The 17,165-nt window shown below is 39.0% G+C and overlaps 1 protein-coding gene across 1 annotated transcript in view; it reads left to right on the top strand.

Annotated features, from left to right (window-relative positions):
• Positions 1–9,286: 9,286 nt before the first annotated feature.
• STK40 (serine/threonine kinase 40) overlaps positions 9,287–17,165 on the top strand; it is a 29,693-nt gene continuing 21,814 nt past the window's right edge. Inside the window, exons 1-2 of the mRNA XM_075195438.1 lie at positions 9,287–9,407; positions 17,047–17,165. Of these exons, the coding sequence (XP_075051539.1) occupies positions 17,054–17,165 (112 nt within the window). The 5' untranslated portion in view covers positions 9,287–9,407; positions 17,047–17,053. The remainder of the gene's footprint in view (positions 9,408–17,046) is intronic.

Here is a 17,165-nt window from a genome sequence, read left to right as displayed (position 1 = left end):
GTACAATCATGAATCAGGCCCTCAGTCGTTACCTTTATTAGGTATACTGGTACACCTGCTTGTTAATGCAAATACATAATCAGTCAATAATTTGGCAGCAATTCAAAACAGGCAGACATGATCAAGCGCTTACGTTGTTGTTCACACCAAAACCTGGGCCGGTCCAATAGTGGACTACCTTGGTTTGGGTCACTGGGCCACCTGCATTTTTTTTCCTTTAAATGTTCTTCATAGGCTGCGGAGTTGAGTCTTGGTGTCCAGGTTAAAATTTGCCAGCCCTCCCCCACTTTCACTGTGGAATAATTGTTGGGGTCATATGAAAAGCATGCAAACAGGTGGCTCCTCACACAGGTTTTTCTGAAGCACTTTGACGTTTATTTTACTTGTCAGGATGGATAAATAGTCTTGTCAGTGTCTTCAGCAAACAAATGAAAGATTCACAGCAATAAACATAATCCAATAGCCCTAAACACTGGCTATCACAGTTAAGTCCCTAACTGGTCACTGGCCACTTGTTGGCACCAGTTTCTCACACACACACAGTTCAAACCCAGCTTTTTAAGCTTCCTGTCCGGCCTTGCTCTGGCTGACTCCATAATTGATTAGACCAGGCGCTAAACCTGATCTGTGTGTGTGTGTGTGTGTGTGTATTTAACCCTCTCTGCACCTTTAGGGTGTGGTTTCCCACGGAAACCCCCACTCTTTCCTATATTATACAATGCAAAGTGTCCCAATTGCCACAATATATATATATATATATATATATATATATATATATATATATATATATATATATACATACACACACACATATAGATATATATATATATTGTGCCAAAGATAGGTGTTTTCCACAGGCTTCTAAAAGAGGAGACAGGTATATAGCTCTGTAGGGAAAGGCTGTAAACAGAGTTACCCATTTGTACAGCAGGGCACCTAAGTTAAAAAGATACAGGTGGAGGACATATATGTGACAAAATAATAGTAAAGAGTCTGATTTAACTTGCATATTTTGAAGTGGTTTAAAGAGCCATCTTATCCACGGCAAGCAGCAGCCTGACAGGTTGTGTCTGCAACAAACAGAACATCTGCACAGAACTCCCTTTTAAATGCAAGGTGGGAGTGTCATTTGTCCATCAAACTAGAGCTGTGGGAAGAGTATAAACTATTTAAACCCATCTATTTCATTGCTCAGTTGTGACACCATGTCAGATAGTGGCTGGTGGCTAGGGAGTTGGTCTTTGTCTATCTCTTATTAGGTTCACAAGAAATAGTGTGGAACTCTATGCTGTCAATTTACTTTACTATCCTGATAAAAGCAAAGTAAAAAACAAAGTGTTCATGTGTGCATAACCTGAAGTGTGCCCGTGTCACAATATAAATATATATATATATATAACATGTATGTATTACTGAGTTGAATAATATTCATGAAATAACCGGATGGTATATACTTAATTAAATATGTGCATTGGTATGAGATCCATACTGATACCTCATTACCTGTATCCTGGATAAGAATGGAGGCTATTTTTTAGTTAACTAATGCTGCTCATTTACTTGTACATCAGTAACTTTTCAATACAATTTCACTGTCATTTTGATACTGAGGTTTCCACTCAGTCACTTGTTCAAAATGAATCTTTCCACTGAGTTGCACTGGTCTACAAGTTTTTATATGAGGAGTTAGGCCTGCTTCCCAATGAATAATAGCTTATGGACACAACAGGCAAGGCGCCAGCCCCTGGCCCTCAGTGAGATATATTTGGCTTGCAGATGTTTGATGTGGGTTGACTCATACTGGGTGTTGTCTGTGGTAACAATATCAGTCTCTAGCCCACACACAGAAAATTGTTTATATGTTGCTTTATACACCATTACTGCTAGGTGATCATACAATCTAATCTAACCACATAAACAAGTGAAAAATACATATAAAATGCAATAAATATTGACTAAAACAAGGGCATAATGTTATGCATTAAATTCAATATATATATATATATCACCAAATTAGAACAATATTGGAGCTCATTTTGTCTTGCTCACCTTTACCTTTTGTTTCATTACATCACTTGTGGTTCATACTTGCCCACTCCATTTTGCTCCCCCCCCACTTGGCAAATAAGTTGCCAAGTGTGATGTAGTTTGTAACATGATCTTCTAGATGTATGGTGATGTACTAAATATTGCTGACATACATAAAGATGACAAAATATAATTATAACAGTAGAACAACAAACATATTTTCAAAAGTATTATATCCAGTTTCACCACAGCATAAACATAAACAAAACAATTCACAACCTTATCTCTGCATCTTTTTTATTTTTTTGTGACAAATTTAACAACTGCAGGTTTGAAAAAGTGAAGATGTTGCCTATAGCAACCAATTAGATTATAGCTGTCATTTTGTAGAATGTACTAAATAAATGATGACTAGAATCTGATTGGTTGCTATAGGCAACATCTCCACTTTTTCAAACCCGCAGCTTGATAAATTTACCCCCCTCCCCCCTGGGATTTTCGTATTGTGTTTCAGTCCAGAGCAAGAAATAGTGAGACACGTTTCAGAATATGTACAGAAAATACTGTTAAAAGGACACTATCACCACACTGCAACATTTTGGGGCAAAAGACTTCAGTCCAACAATGGCTCACTTTTATCCCTCTGGAACATTTGGGATTTAAGCCCAGTCGAACGTACAGCCTATAGTTCATAGTTTGAATTGAGTGTTAGCTAGATTACAGTCTAGACACATGCAAATTACTGAAATGGGATGGATGGAACAGAATAGCCCATAATACGTAATATTGTGTTTAAAACACCCATAGGTCGGCACCATTACAGTTAGTATTGTTTTAGGATCATTCCGAGAGCTAGTTTTCTGTCAAAACATAGCAATTTCTAGGAGTCGATCTTAGTAGGTTAGTTGTGCAAACAGGAAAAGCAAGACAGATATGCAGGTATTGCTAGGTGATACAGGATTGTCAGGTTGTATTTTGTATATTTGTTTTGTCTTAAAAACAGCAATACAAATTACATTTAGGGGTATATTTACTAAATTGCGGGTTTGAAAAAGTGGAGATGTTGCCTTAAAGCAACCAATCAGATTCTAGCTGTCATTTTGTAAAATGTACTAAATAAATGATAACTAGAATCTGAGTGTCCACACATATTGTATATTAGTTTACACACATTGCAATGGAAACATGCACAGTGGAGCTATATTACACTGTTTGTTTGGAGTTCAGTAGGTTGTTTGACTATAGAACCAGACGACTGTACTAGAAGGAGCGGACGGCTGGAGTAGCAACACTGTGACACCATCTGAAGAGCCCACCACAAATTGAAGGTAATTGCACAGTCTCCTAGCACCTACCTGCACCAAATAAACAGAGGTTAACATTGGCATCAAAGCTCTCATACTTTGTGATTACCAGACTGTTTCTGACCCACAAACTTGGCAGGATTATCTCACCACCATGTGCTACAATCTCCTCCATATACCACACAGCACTCCACGCTGCATTGATCGAAAGTTACATTCCTTCCGGCTCCTTCCCATCTGCAATAAAACATTTAATCACATTTCTTTATATATATATATATATATATATATATATATATATATATATATTTATATGTATATTTTCTTTATGTGCCGGAGCGCTTAGTGGACCATCCTTTCATAATGTGCAATATGTGGTACTTAATGTATCAAAGGCCTATTTTCCTATAGATAAGGGTAAGCCTGTGAGCAGAGCCCTCTTAAGTCTTTATCTGTTTTTTAATACATAGTCTTCTTTTATTATTGTGTTTGCTACCAACTGTAAAGTTCTGCATCTGATGCTATGTAAATAAATGGTAACAATAATATAAATTGCAAAAATAATACAAACTTAGTTCAAAATAAGTGTCACAGAGCTGTAGTCAAAGTGCAGGTCAAGGTAGGCAGCACTGAACATGTAACTATGGTCATTACCAGGGTTGCAGCAGGGGCCGCCTGTTTGTATATGAGCTGCCGTCAGCATATACAGAATGCTATCCAGTGCACAGGTGGCCGCATCACATGTTACGCGATGCGGCCGCATCACTCATTAATAAAATATTGTACTACAAGTTATAGTAAGTTAAGTAATATTGTAGTACAATATTTTATTAATGAATGACGCGGCCACATACTCCAGTCCCTGTTATGCGCATACCCCAGTCCTCCACACGCACCTTGTCTCCAATACAAACTGGGTATTCCAATAGTAATACAAGGAGAAGGAAAATGAGTGCAATATTACGAAAGCCCCATGTTTGGCAGATATTGTTTACAAATATTACTGCATTTTAAAGCAGATAGATTATTAAATATAATGTTAGTTTGATAAGTAATATAGGATCACCATAAATATTACTGAGATTTGTCCTCTTTTTAAGAAACAAATGTTTTGGACAGGCTTTAAATGCATCTGGCTTTGTTATTTCCGTGGGCTTGGGGCATCTATTACATGCAATCTGTGGTGCTTTATGCATTGTAATGCAGCATAGTTGTTTACTGAGCTGCATATTGAAGCTGTATACTATGTTGCAGATAGAGGTTGTATGATTCGGAACATTGGAATTGAACACAAAATTACTAAATAAAGTTTTTCTTTAAAATAACAAAATCCCCAGGGATTAATGGACAAACTCACACTACCAATTTTTTATGGTTGCGATTTAGATTGCATTATGTTTTTTTCTGCTTACATATGAACAGCTGCACAGTATCACTTGTTATGTATGCCACATGCACGGCTCCACATTTGTTCTTACTTTATAAGAGCGTAACTCAGTACCACTTCTCATTGTGCAAGTTGGATATAATTCAACACATCTATTTACTTTGTATGATGTGCAAGTTGATTAGCATACAAAAATGTGAATAAATTCAAATATGCATAGAAATGAGATTCCCTATGTAGAGTACCCTATGTCACTATGATTTATAAGGCATATATAGATACATGTATATAGGGTCAATGTATATTTGCATAAGAATATGAAACTGTTATGTCCACTCCAGCACAATTTAGTTTTGTTAGCAGGGTATAATTGCCACTTCAATCAATTAAAACACATGTACATGAATTTGAACCCTAGTCTCTAGATGTCAAGACTCTCACATACAATCTCTTGGATTTCTTGAGACCTGGAGATGCAGAATCAAATTTCATTGACCATTGCTGCTTTGATGAGCTAGGACTATCTACTGATTTTTATTGCCAGGGCCGTCAAGAGAAAATTGGGGCCCCCATATAACAGCTTTTTAGCTCCCCCTCCATGGATTATTAGTACAAATTTTGCAGTGCAGCGCCACCGAAGGGGCATGTCCACAATGCGTTGGGGTTGTGGCCACATTGGCGAGGCAGGTAGGAAGATGGCAGTTAGAAACATGGAGCATGTTGATTGACAGAGGACATAGAGGGAGATAAGAGACAGCAAGGGAGAATGGGAAAAAAAAGACAAAAAGACAGAGAGAGATTGGGAGGTAAGATTAGGAGGACAATGTTGTTGGTGGACTGTGTTGCTCTCTCCTACCTGTTATTGCAGCTTTCACAACGTGCTGATGGTTGGGGCCTGTTTGGAAAATGTATAGGTACATGACATACGGGAAGCCAAGTAGTAAGTGAACACAGTACATTAAACAGATACCACAGTATATAATATTTACATTATAATACAACATACAGTTATGCAGGGCCGTAACTTGGGCTGTGTGATAGGAGTGACCGATCAGCGTGCAAAGCTGAAGGGGCGGCACAATCTGTGAATATTTTAGGTTCATTTGGTCAAAATTGAGGGATATGGGGGTGGCATTTCTCTTTCTCGGCCCAGTTGCTAAAAGGTTAAGTTATGGCTCTGCACTTATGACACATAGGGCCTGATTTTATAGTCGGACGCAAGTCCTTCTATTCAGCGCAAAAAGCACTTTTGGCCAAAGATCCGAATGAGATGGATATCCCGATTGCACCTCTCTGCGCTTAGAGAGGTGGAACGGAGGAGGTAGTGGGTGAGCCTAGCAATGTATAGGCGTGCAAGATTAGCACTTGTAAAGGCGTGTAGATTAGCACTTTACATGCTATTTTGAGTTGAAAGCAAACGCAGATAGGTCTATAGGAGACGTACCTTTTGTGGGTGTTTTCAGCTGGATCAAGATACCGCGGTGTAAGAAAAAAACAAGTAAAAATAACTTAAATTGTAAAAAAAAGTTGTGCACCCTCTCCCACTCCCAAACAGCATAACCAACCTGTGTGCTGTTTGGAGGTAAAAAAAATTTTTTTTTTCATTTTTACATTTTTTTAATTTATTATCATGTGATTTACAAGGCGCTGTGCATGCCGGCCCTTAAGGCAGATAAAGGGGTGTGCTTGTGCAATTTGCACATTATTCTAAAGATCTATGCCACTCAAAATACTGTGTAAATTAGGGGATGCAATTTACACTTCCGATTTCAGTGTGAAGATCTGCGGCTGCTGAATAACAAGTGGGGCAGGTCTGACAGCTTTTGCCCCGGATGGTAAACACAATATAGAGGCCCAGGCTCTTCTACCAATGCACCAGCAACAGAGAATGGGCCTTGACAAAATCTGTACGTATATAGCCAATAAAATATAGGACATTTTTTTAAGTCATAAATACAACATCTACCAGCTCCAACTGAGTAGTATTTAATATCCTTGTGACTGACATGCAATACAGAGAGCATAATTGTTACCATCAAACAATACAGACATCATGCCTTCTTCAGCAGAACCATGACCTCCCTAACCAACTCATGTCCTTCTCTAGCCACATCATGCCAACCCAGCCATATCATTCCCTCACCAGCCACATCACGCCACCCCCAGCCACAAAAAGCTGCCATCCCCAGTCATGCCCACATAATGCTGCCAGACTGCCACCCCCAGCCACATCATGCTGCCATTGCCACAAACCACCAAATCATGCTGCCAATGCCACCCGCAGGCCCGTGATGCTGCCAACCCCCACCACATTATGCTGCCAGCCTGCAACCATCAGCCACAAGTTTATTACATTATGTTCTCCACTGCATGGACAGACGCAGGAGATTGTCACGCTTCATGCAGAGTCAGTGTGCATCAAAGCACTTACAGTGTGGGCTATGACACTCTGGCTTATCTCGCAAGATCCAGAGTTCCGTGGCCCACTCTTGCAGGGCCGTAACTAGGGCTGTGCGACAGGGGCGACCGCCCAGGGCTCAACGCTGAAGGGGGGCACAATTTAGGAATATTTTAGGTTAATTTGGTTAAAATTGAGGGCTTGGGGGGGCGGCATTTGTCTTTCTCGCCCCAGGCGCTAGAATTCTAAGTTACAGCTCTGCACTCTTGTCACTGTCACGGAACAGGAAAATACACTACACAGAGAGTAGTATTGGAACTGGCCCCAATGACTACTTTGGCAACTACTGTGGCCAGTGGCAGGCAGCCACACCTCCTCCCGCCAGATCAGAATAAAATCTCCAATTGAAATGAAATACAAAAAAAAAAAAAACTTAGTACCCACCTCCCCCTTTCTGGGTCCCTACTTATGAGTCCCTGGAACTTCCACCACAGACAAATGGCAGAGCTGGCCTCAGGTATGTGGGTCGGAAGTAGGCACAGGGTGGTTACCACATTGTCCACTAGCCACAAAGGATTGATTGTATTCTCTAAAAACCATCAGGGATTGGGATCTACATTGTCCACTAACAACCATAAATTTGGAAATACATGTTTACTAAACATCAGATGCTGGTGTCTTCAAGATATATTGCATATCAGATTGGAGTTTGCAATGTATAATGGGCTCAAGACAATGGTCTGCATTCTAGTCACCATAGGGGTTCTAGAATGATCTAAACATTGCAGATTAGCCATTATACTGTGCTCTACTGATAAGATAGAATTGCACTGTATTTAATTACTGCTCATTTCATAGGCTAGTTCATACTTGCCAACTCTCCCTGAATGTCAGGGAGACTCCCTGAAATAGGAGTGATCTCCCTCACTCCCTGAAGAGTCTGGCATTCTCCCTGATGCTGAGCCAGTACAAGACGTGGTTGGCTTCGCCATCTGTGGCATGATGACACAGTTCAGAAATTGTGTCCTATGTCCATGTGTTGGTGCCTATGGAGATGGACATTTTCATGGAGACCAAGATTTAATCAAAGACTGACAGGGAAGACAACATGACTTCAGTAATGGAGACAGAAATGTAAAAGACACTTCAGTCTCTAGAGATTCATTAGCTTCTTTTTTTTAACGCATAGTTGTCTACTCTCCCAGAACATCCGGGAGACTCCTGCGTTTCTGGGAGACCTTCCATGCCCCGGGGAGAGCAGGGCAACCTCCCGGTCCCCGCCACTACAATAGATAAGAGGCAGGGGCGGGGCTTAATGATGCCAATATTGTGTCATCTTAGCTCCCTGCTGTAATTGGCCAAAATTGTGACAACTGTTTAGGGGGTGGGGCCAAAATGATGCGATTCGTCAAGCCCCACCCCTGCGCTCCCACCTCCCCCAGGATCTCCCTGAAGCTAATGAGAAAAGGTTGGCAAGTATGGGCTAGTTAAAACCTCTCTTACAAAAAAGTGATATCAATCATGTTATTCCAGGTGCAGCAGGAGTTCGAATGTTAGGAAAATAAGCATTCCGAGATATAGATTTCTTGGGCATACGTATGATCCCTACACAAGCTGCATAGGGATGAATATGAGTGACAATACATGCCTGCTGCATTTGCTATTAATCCATTAAGCATGCATCTAAGTTGTAAGACAGCGGGTAACACTGAATTTTTATTTTTGTTTTAGTTTGTATTTATTGGGGTACTGCACATTATTTCACAAATATAATTTATTTTAATGGATGTAGTTATTAATATTTACCATATTAAAATATTAAATGAGTAACTACGATACCACTATTTATATATGTAATGCTGTTCTCTCTACAATCCCTTCGCTTGTGAATCAAATGCAACAATTCTGTTAAAGGAGCTTTAAATTATTCTTGTCCACAACCAATCAGAGCCGCCTCCATTCACCACCAGCAACAAATGAGAGGGCAGCCGCTTCAGGATGACGTCATTACTCCTAAGAGTGGAGGTACGGTTGCAGTACACGACAACTGTGATAGTACTAACCAATGGGATGAACTCTGTTTCGCTGGGAAGGTTTGTGGAAAACTGTTACACAAGCTGTGATTGGTCGCTCGTGTTGCGTAGGGTAATGCGTAATTTCCGTTGTCAAGTGCGCAGCGATGGAGAGCCGGGGTTGGTAAGCGGCGGAGGCCTCCCGCTGTATCTCGGTCTTCGCGCACACCCCGGGGCATGAACCGGGCCTTTGGAAGCCCGGGTAGCTGCACACCGAGGTGAGGGTCCACAATGTTTTGGGTGGGGCGATGTGCTAGGGAGGGAGGACACTGAATAAGATGAGGTAATAAATGGCTGCAGGTGGAGGAGAAGGAAGGATAGTCTGGGTGTGCAGGTGAGAGGCGGGCTGTAGTGGGGTAATGAGGGTCGTAATCGGTGTGACGAAAGGGTTTATTTATCTCCACGTAATCTGCCCCCGGGATACCGCGCTGTGTAGAGCTCGGATGTAGGTTGCCATTAATCCGGCTCTTTGTTTTGGAAACAACGACCTGTACGTGTTTGGGCAACCAAATGGGGATTGTGTTGTATTATTTATGAATGGCAACAACAAGGGGTTACCTAGACAGAATGGATGCATTCTAATATTTCTGAAAATAATCTGTCAAACTTTCATAAAAGCCATTACCAGTATATATACTTAGCAACTGAACTATGATTTTGGTTTACAGTGGGTTTAAGGAAGATATCTTTGTATGTTAGCATATTTCATCCATTTCCTCACTTTTAGCACCTAATGAAATCATTGGGTGCCAGTTGCATACTCCACAATGGTATAGTAAAATGCCATATTAATTACATTCAAGCTTTTGTAAGGGGCTTGTTGCTTCCCAGGTGTGTGGATCAATGCAGTAGTTAGAAGTGAAATGTTACACAATTTAGTTGTCTAAATATGAAGACAAGTAAGTTACAAATATAGTGTTTGCATCATTTATTTGTCCTAAAGACTGTGTTGTAAGCGCAACTTCACAATTTCTGATAAAGCAGCTCTTGCTTTTCATTGGTGACAAAATGATTTGAGAAATATTCCTACAGTTGCATAGTACTGTACTTATTTTTTTGCCTTCACAACATAGTGTTTGTTGTGAGGTTTTGTTTCTTTTTTTTAAAAAAAAACAACAACCTATTTTGTTAATCTTTGTGCTAAAAATATGTATGTCATGGGTTCTGACCTGTGTGTCAAGACAATTTTGTGTCAAAAAGCCAAAGTGAATGTGTCAGTTTTATGGGTAACTGAAAAAAGTGTTACAGCATAAGTTACAAAGCTTTATTTTTATGTCAGCTGTATTTAAATTCCACATGAATATCCCCTTCCTCTTGGCCTTGTACAGGTTTTGTAGCTGGAAAGAAACTGACTTAAAATAAGCAGTTTAATCACGCATTGTGACATGCGCTCATTAGTTTGCATAGTTTTCCATTGGGAAGCATTTTCTCACAGCAATATTCTCACACTGTCAGAATGCTGTTCACAGCATTTTCCTAGTACCTTAGACACAAAATTGCTAGTATTACAGCTTGACCTATCATTTATTTATAGTGCGCCAACATATTCCCTTTGGCTTTACAATTGGGGACAAACACAGTAAACTAATAAACAAACTGGGTAAAACAGACAGAGGTGAGAAGGCCCAGCTAAAGCACACTACAGAACTACAGAAATTTCGACCCAACTTTTTATGCCGAGCGATTTTACATGCGATCGATGTTCCGATCGCTCGGTCCATGGACTGCATACACACTTGCCTTGTTTAGGACGATAAAGGGAAGAGCGGACGTCCCTTTAGCGACTTTTTACAGCCATGTTGTCCTGAGCAATGACTGTAATTTCATACTCACTGTTGTGGATCGGTCGGAAGTTTATACACACTACACAACGGAAATGAGATTGGAACGAAAATATTAAACGGTATGACCAACCAAATGAGGCGACAATCGTCCATTTGGGCAGACTTTCGACCATCGTGTCACTGCACACACTGACCCGACTTTTGAACGAGAGGTCGTATGTCGGCTGATTTAGCCGATTATTGGATGAAAACTATGTAGTGTGTACCCAGCTTTACAATGTATGGGAAAGTGGGAGTTTGATACATGAGGTTAAGTCTACATTTTGCATATAATGGATTTGTATTTTACATTAGTAGGCTAGAAAATAACGGAGATTGCATTAATTTGTGTACAGGCATCCCTTGTACCCAGATCAGTCTCTTGTGTTGTTGTACACATGAGACTGATCATCTGGAGAGTCAAACCTAAGCAATGCGCTCCAGAGCTGTGGAAACTTGAAGTGCATCTCTTGCTTGGTGCAGCCACTGTGTTACTAAGGGTTCTAGCGGGTATACCCCTTAAAAAGAGCACTATGCATAACATTATCTATGAGCCTGTCCTGTCAACAGTCTCATGGGCCACAACACCTCACCTGGGCAGTGCCACTGATGTCCCCCACCTCCCCCCAGATACATAGTGATGGTGCTGGAAAAGAGCCAATTGTCACCTGCTGCGAGGTTGAAATCTGCCAGTAATAATGAGATGTTGGTGTAAAACTTGGGACTTCGTGTGCAACTTTATCTGAGTCTGAAATAGTGTAAATATAACCACACTATGGCACTGCAATAAGGGTATATTTTGACTGCACAGTGAAGTGTAATGTGGGAGGCAAACATGCTGCAAAAAAAGTGATCTTGGTTTTGCGCAATATTTGGCAGCAAGAGTGCTCTGTATAGTTATGTTTCACTGGCTACAATAATATATATTTAAATAATGTGCTAATCTGGAAAAATCTTAAAAATAAAAAAACTTATCGAATGACGAAGAAACCTAAGAACTACGGCATAATTTCTGGCCAGGCTGATGTCGTATTTGAGTTTACATAAGATTTATTTAATTTCTGTTTTGGTTTTTTTAAGAAAATGTATAATCTATGTATATGTTTACAGTTCTGTCCTGCATCTGCACTTTCTTATATTTTTATGCTTTGTAACTAACTGACTGGCGCTGTGGAGTTTTGTGGTGCCAACATTGATAATGGAGTACCCCATAAAAATATTAAGAGGATACGTTTTACTTCACAGAAAAATTGTGCTGGGACCACTGGCTGAAAGAGCAAACAGTCAGTGTGTCCTTTCAAGAATAGTCAAACTAGTAGTTGGTGTGGCCTGTCTATGTAGACAAGCCCCCAAAATATTTTGTAGAATTTAGTTCTTCAGGAATAAAACAACTTTCTCTTATGGAAGAATCTAGTTCTTTGAGTTGTGACCTTTTAGTTTGTATGATTGATATAGGAACCATGGAAGGAGGTTCTACAGTAAGCCTAATAGAATTAGGGATAAGGGGCTTTTGATACTGTGACAATGATCGTTCAGTGACAATAAGGCTCATTTATGAACCGCAGACAAAAATGCTCTTTTATGATGTCTCATGCCTACTTTTCCACAGTTACACCTTGTTTTACACAAAGCACATGAGTTTGCAGAGATGCAAAAGTTTGCCAAAGCTCCTCTCATGGCATTGACAAAGTGGTGATTAAGTGCATCTGTAAAAAAATTGTTTTGTGTTTTGGTATGAGTGTGTTCAGATGAGAGAAGGGGATGGAAAGGGTGCATTTATAGGTAACGTCCTTGCCTTTTTGGTGCATAGCCTTTTTCTCCCAGCAAAGGGGCTCAGAGGTGTCAGAGATCAGGTCTTGTCCCAATACTCTTAATTGGGTGCATTTTGCACTTTCCTACATAAGTGTAAATGGAGGGTGCATTTCTTGGCACACTTCAACCACAAAAAATGGTCACGTGAAATCAATTCAGCATATAAATGAGGCTAAGCTGAAATATATTTTGGCAGAAATAAAAATGAAAAGTTGAAATGAATGAAGGGGGTGATCTTAAAGTGGAAGTAGACTGGACTTTGTGAACATTTTTGTGTTTTCCACCATGCACCTTTTCAGAGTTATGCTCAAACCCATAAAGCTTGGAGTAGATTAATTTTTACAGGAGCAGAGTATGCATGCATGTTCATGGGTTGTTGAAATTTTCCTTAATTAAGATCAATATTTATACCTGCGGAGAACATGGCTAATCTCATGTAGGCATTTAAAAAGGTGTCTTTATAAGAAACTATTATGCTGTAACAATCATGTAACATGTCTATTACTGTTGAATGTTCAATATAAAGGTGACAAGATATTCCATATCGGTTCCACTTTTGTGATCGGTTAATGGATGGTGTATATTTAATTCATAGTCAGCTTTCACTAGTCTGTGTAGGCTGTCTTGAATGCAGGTTATTTCATGTGTCCCTAATGTCAGTATAGATGCATTTGTTATACAGCAGCCTTAATTACAATTTATTATTGATCAGTAAGTGTTTGAAAAACATGAGTGATTTATAAACACAGGTTTTTATATAATACATATAGTTACTAGGAATCGCTAAGTATGCCAAGTATTCATAGTAAAGGCTATCGCTCAGTGTAAACACTCAATGTTATGTTTTGTTTTTAAACATGGCTTAACTCATTATTTTTTATTTTTTTTAATAACATGGAATCCCTTTTCCGTAGGATAATTTATGTTTGATATAATTCGATCTATAGTTTGATGTCTAGTTCAGTGGATGTGACACGGGTATTTAATAATGACTCAGCTACTTTATTTGATGCAACATTTAAAGTTCATGCTACCTGTCTTCTTGCCTTGCCAGATGAAGCTGATTAGCGTGCCAGGGGAAAAATATTTTTCCATAAGGAACCAAAGTTAAAACACACTTTTTTTTTTTTTCTTTTAGCATCTGGGTGGCAACACAGATAAATCAAAATAGGATTAAGATTTCACAACCAAATAAATTATACGTCTTTATTTTGTTATTATGATCTATGAAAATCTGCAACACATGTTTCTGAGTTGTTGGTGGGAGTGTGTGTGATGACAGTCCAACCTTCTATGTTTACTCATCTCCTCCCATAAACATAACAGTATTTAGTTTTGCTGTAGGTGTTGGCAAAAATTGCAAGATTTGGACCTACAATTTTATACAGGAGGCAGGTTCAAGATGTATATATATATTTATTACAATAAAGTGCAATAAAATGTTAGTAGTACTATTAGTGGGATTGACAAACCCTGGGTATAGCTACCTCTAAACGATGCTTTGGTTATAAAAAAAAAAGTGAAACAATATATTCCCTTCTCTCTAAATAGTTGTGCATTCAGTTGGGGTATTTTTCTCCTTTTCATTTAGTCGTCTTACCTATTTGCACTTGTCCATCTCGCATTTACTGTAATCAAAACTACAAAACAACACAACAGCACTCTATTATTGTTGTATCTAAATGTTTTCAGAGATCTCACAGACTGTTGGAATTAGCTAGAAGAAATAGTGATGCAGAGTATGACGACACACAGAGGCTATTGTCTCTGCATTGTATAACCACTGCTAGTTCTGCATAATATAATACTTTATTTTGAGGTTTGTATGCCAAATACATTGCTAGTGCAACTTTTTCATTAAACTTTTATTGTACCACAAAACACCACAGCGTTAGTAAAGTTTGTTGTACATTTAAACTGACTTTGCAGAAGACATTTAGGGTCACAATAAGTAGAAAGCTACATACACAGTTGCAAATTGCTGTGTAAATGTGTTTAAAACCTCTTATTACCTATGTTTAATGAGTGTGTATAATTTAGTAAAAGAATTAAGTGTGCGTGGGATGTACTTCATCAAAGAAAAATTGCTGCTTGTTTGCAGACTCCATAGTACTAGTCTGACATGCATGTTTGTAGGAGACACTGTTTTCCATATTGAAAACAACAGTTTTCTGGGGGAGACTTGGACATTTTGCCTCATGGCTGCCTGGAAGCTAGTTTGCATGGAAAATTGTTCCCACGCACCTCTGAATGTACAAAGGGGCTTTGTTCAACAATAAATGCTCCTATAAACACAGACTCTTTACTTTACACACAGCGTTTCTCATTTTCCTGGTAATATTTAGAAGGTGAGTGCCATATTATCTTTTCTTCACCACCACACTGATTTGCACAATCCTCATCAATTCGTATTATTCCTGGCTGGTTATAGGGAGCCACAGTTTTCATCAAACTGTATAAAGGTGTAAAATGCCTGCATGTAACGGGGGTGTGTGTGGGGGGGTGATATTCGCAAACTGCTTTGCATATAAAAATAGATTAAACAAAAAATAAAATGACTTCATTGACTGTTTAGCATGTAGTTATCCCAATATGTGTTAATATTTCATCAAGTGGGTGGTCTTGGATCATAATCTCTTGTCAAAATAACTTATTCAGTTCCTCTGTGATTGGACCTTATTAATTAAGACAATGTTAGCCTTTGATAAGAACAATCCTATCAATCTGTATAATAATCAAACAAGCAGATCTGTGGCCTATCTTGCTAAACACAGGACCATTGGACTTCACGCAGGAGTGGACAAATTAATGTTAAAAATAAGTTAAACCTAGGAGCCAGTAGGATCTTTTAATGAGCCAGAGAAGGTTTGCATCCATTCACATGAATAGATAGGACTTCCAATTTGGCATCAGCAGGCTCATTTAATTTATTCAGCACTGGCATAACGACCAGATTAAATGGAGCGTATACATTTTGATTCTCATGTGACCTCGTATATACTTCAATGCAATCGCTGACCAAAATGTTTTCAACCGGCCTAGTAACAGTATAGTCAGTTTTGAGTAGGTAGAGTAATCGTTGGTGTCAAGGAGTCATTTGTAATTTGATGTGAAATGACCAAATGTGTCAGCTGGGTGTACTGTGTGGTTTTTGGTTATGGAGGCAGAATACATTTGATCAATCATTTATGTTAATCTTTTGATATTATATATTGAAAATGCACTACACTTATTAATTAATGAGAAATTTAGCAACATGTTGATTCCTTGATCTTATTCTTCTGAACACATCACTGCTTGAAAAATGTAATATTGTGACAACTGTTACAGGCCGTTAGAGACACTATCCCACTATCTTCACGTGGCTGAAATAAATAATACTTGAGGGATGAGTAAAGATAGCTGCATGAGTTTGGTGTTGTGTGTAGATCAGTTCTCTTGCCACTTATGTGATGCAACATATGTGAATAGCAATATTATTCTCTAAGGTTGGTAATAAATAGGTTACATAGATGTCCTCTGTGGCAAATTCTCTCGGTAACCTATTACGCTAGCACTAATTCTGGAGCTTAATAAAACAAGCTCAGTTATGTAATAATGTCGTCAGTTTATCTAAAAGATTGACTTGGTTTATATTTCTATTACCTGTTTTAAAGATCAGCATTGCAGACTATAGTGAAATTTGCCTTTTTGTATGCTCTTGAATTCTGCAACGGTCACCCTTTACTTGCTCTCATCATTAAAATGAGAAATACACATCTTGGAAATCACTTTAATGAACATTTTAATACATCAGTGTTTTTTTTGGCTAGAATGCTTTTAATTGTAAATAGAACAGAATACCAACTTCTGATTTCATGAAAGCAATTTAGGAGGTATGCTTTTTCAGCCTAGCAGTGTATAAGTCCTCAAGGTTTTTCTTGGATGTCGCAAGGATATATTTTGGATATATGAACAGATGCATTTTTTTGTATTGTTTTCAGAACGATTTTATATCTGAAAATGGTTAATTCTTTCTAAAACACAGATGACCTATTAATGTTTCCGTTGTGTACGATATCCTTCTGTGCATTTTCTTGCGAAGGCAGATGGAGAAGTGTCTGTTCAGGATCTGACTGTAAAATCAGTAGGTGGAGAAACTGTGTTGGGAAAAAGTCACACGTGAATGATTAAGCAGCATTTCACCCCATACATCCGTTTCTCTTATCCTTTCCCTTTCCAGATAGAGAATGAAGAGAAGAGCATCTGAAAGGGTTTCTGGTGAGACCTCTGCCAGACCCAAGGCACTTTGCACCAGTATCTCGGGAAGTAATGCCAAGAGAGCAGGACCATTCATTCTGG

The sequence above is a fragment of the Mixophyes fleayi genome, chromosome 2 (genome assembly GCF_038048845.1).
Source record: "Mixophyes fleayi isolate aMixFle1 chromosome 2, aMixFle1.hap1, whole genome shotgun sequence".
NCBI lineage: Eukaryota > Metazoa > Chordata > Amphibia > Anura > Limnodynastidae > Mixophyes > Mixophyes fleayi.
Note: the sequence above shows the minus strand (reverse complement) of the source record. Positions and strands in the feature narration are given on the sequence as shown.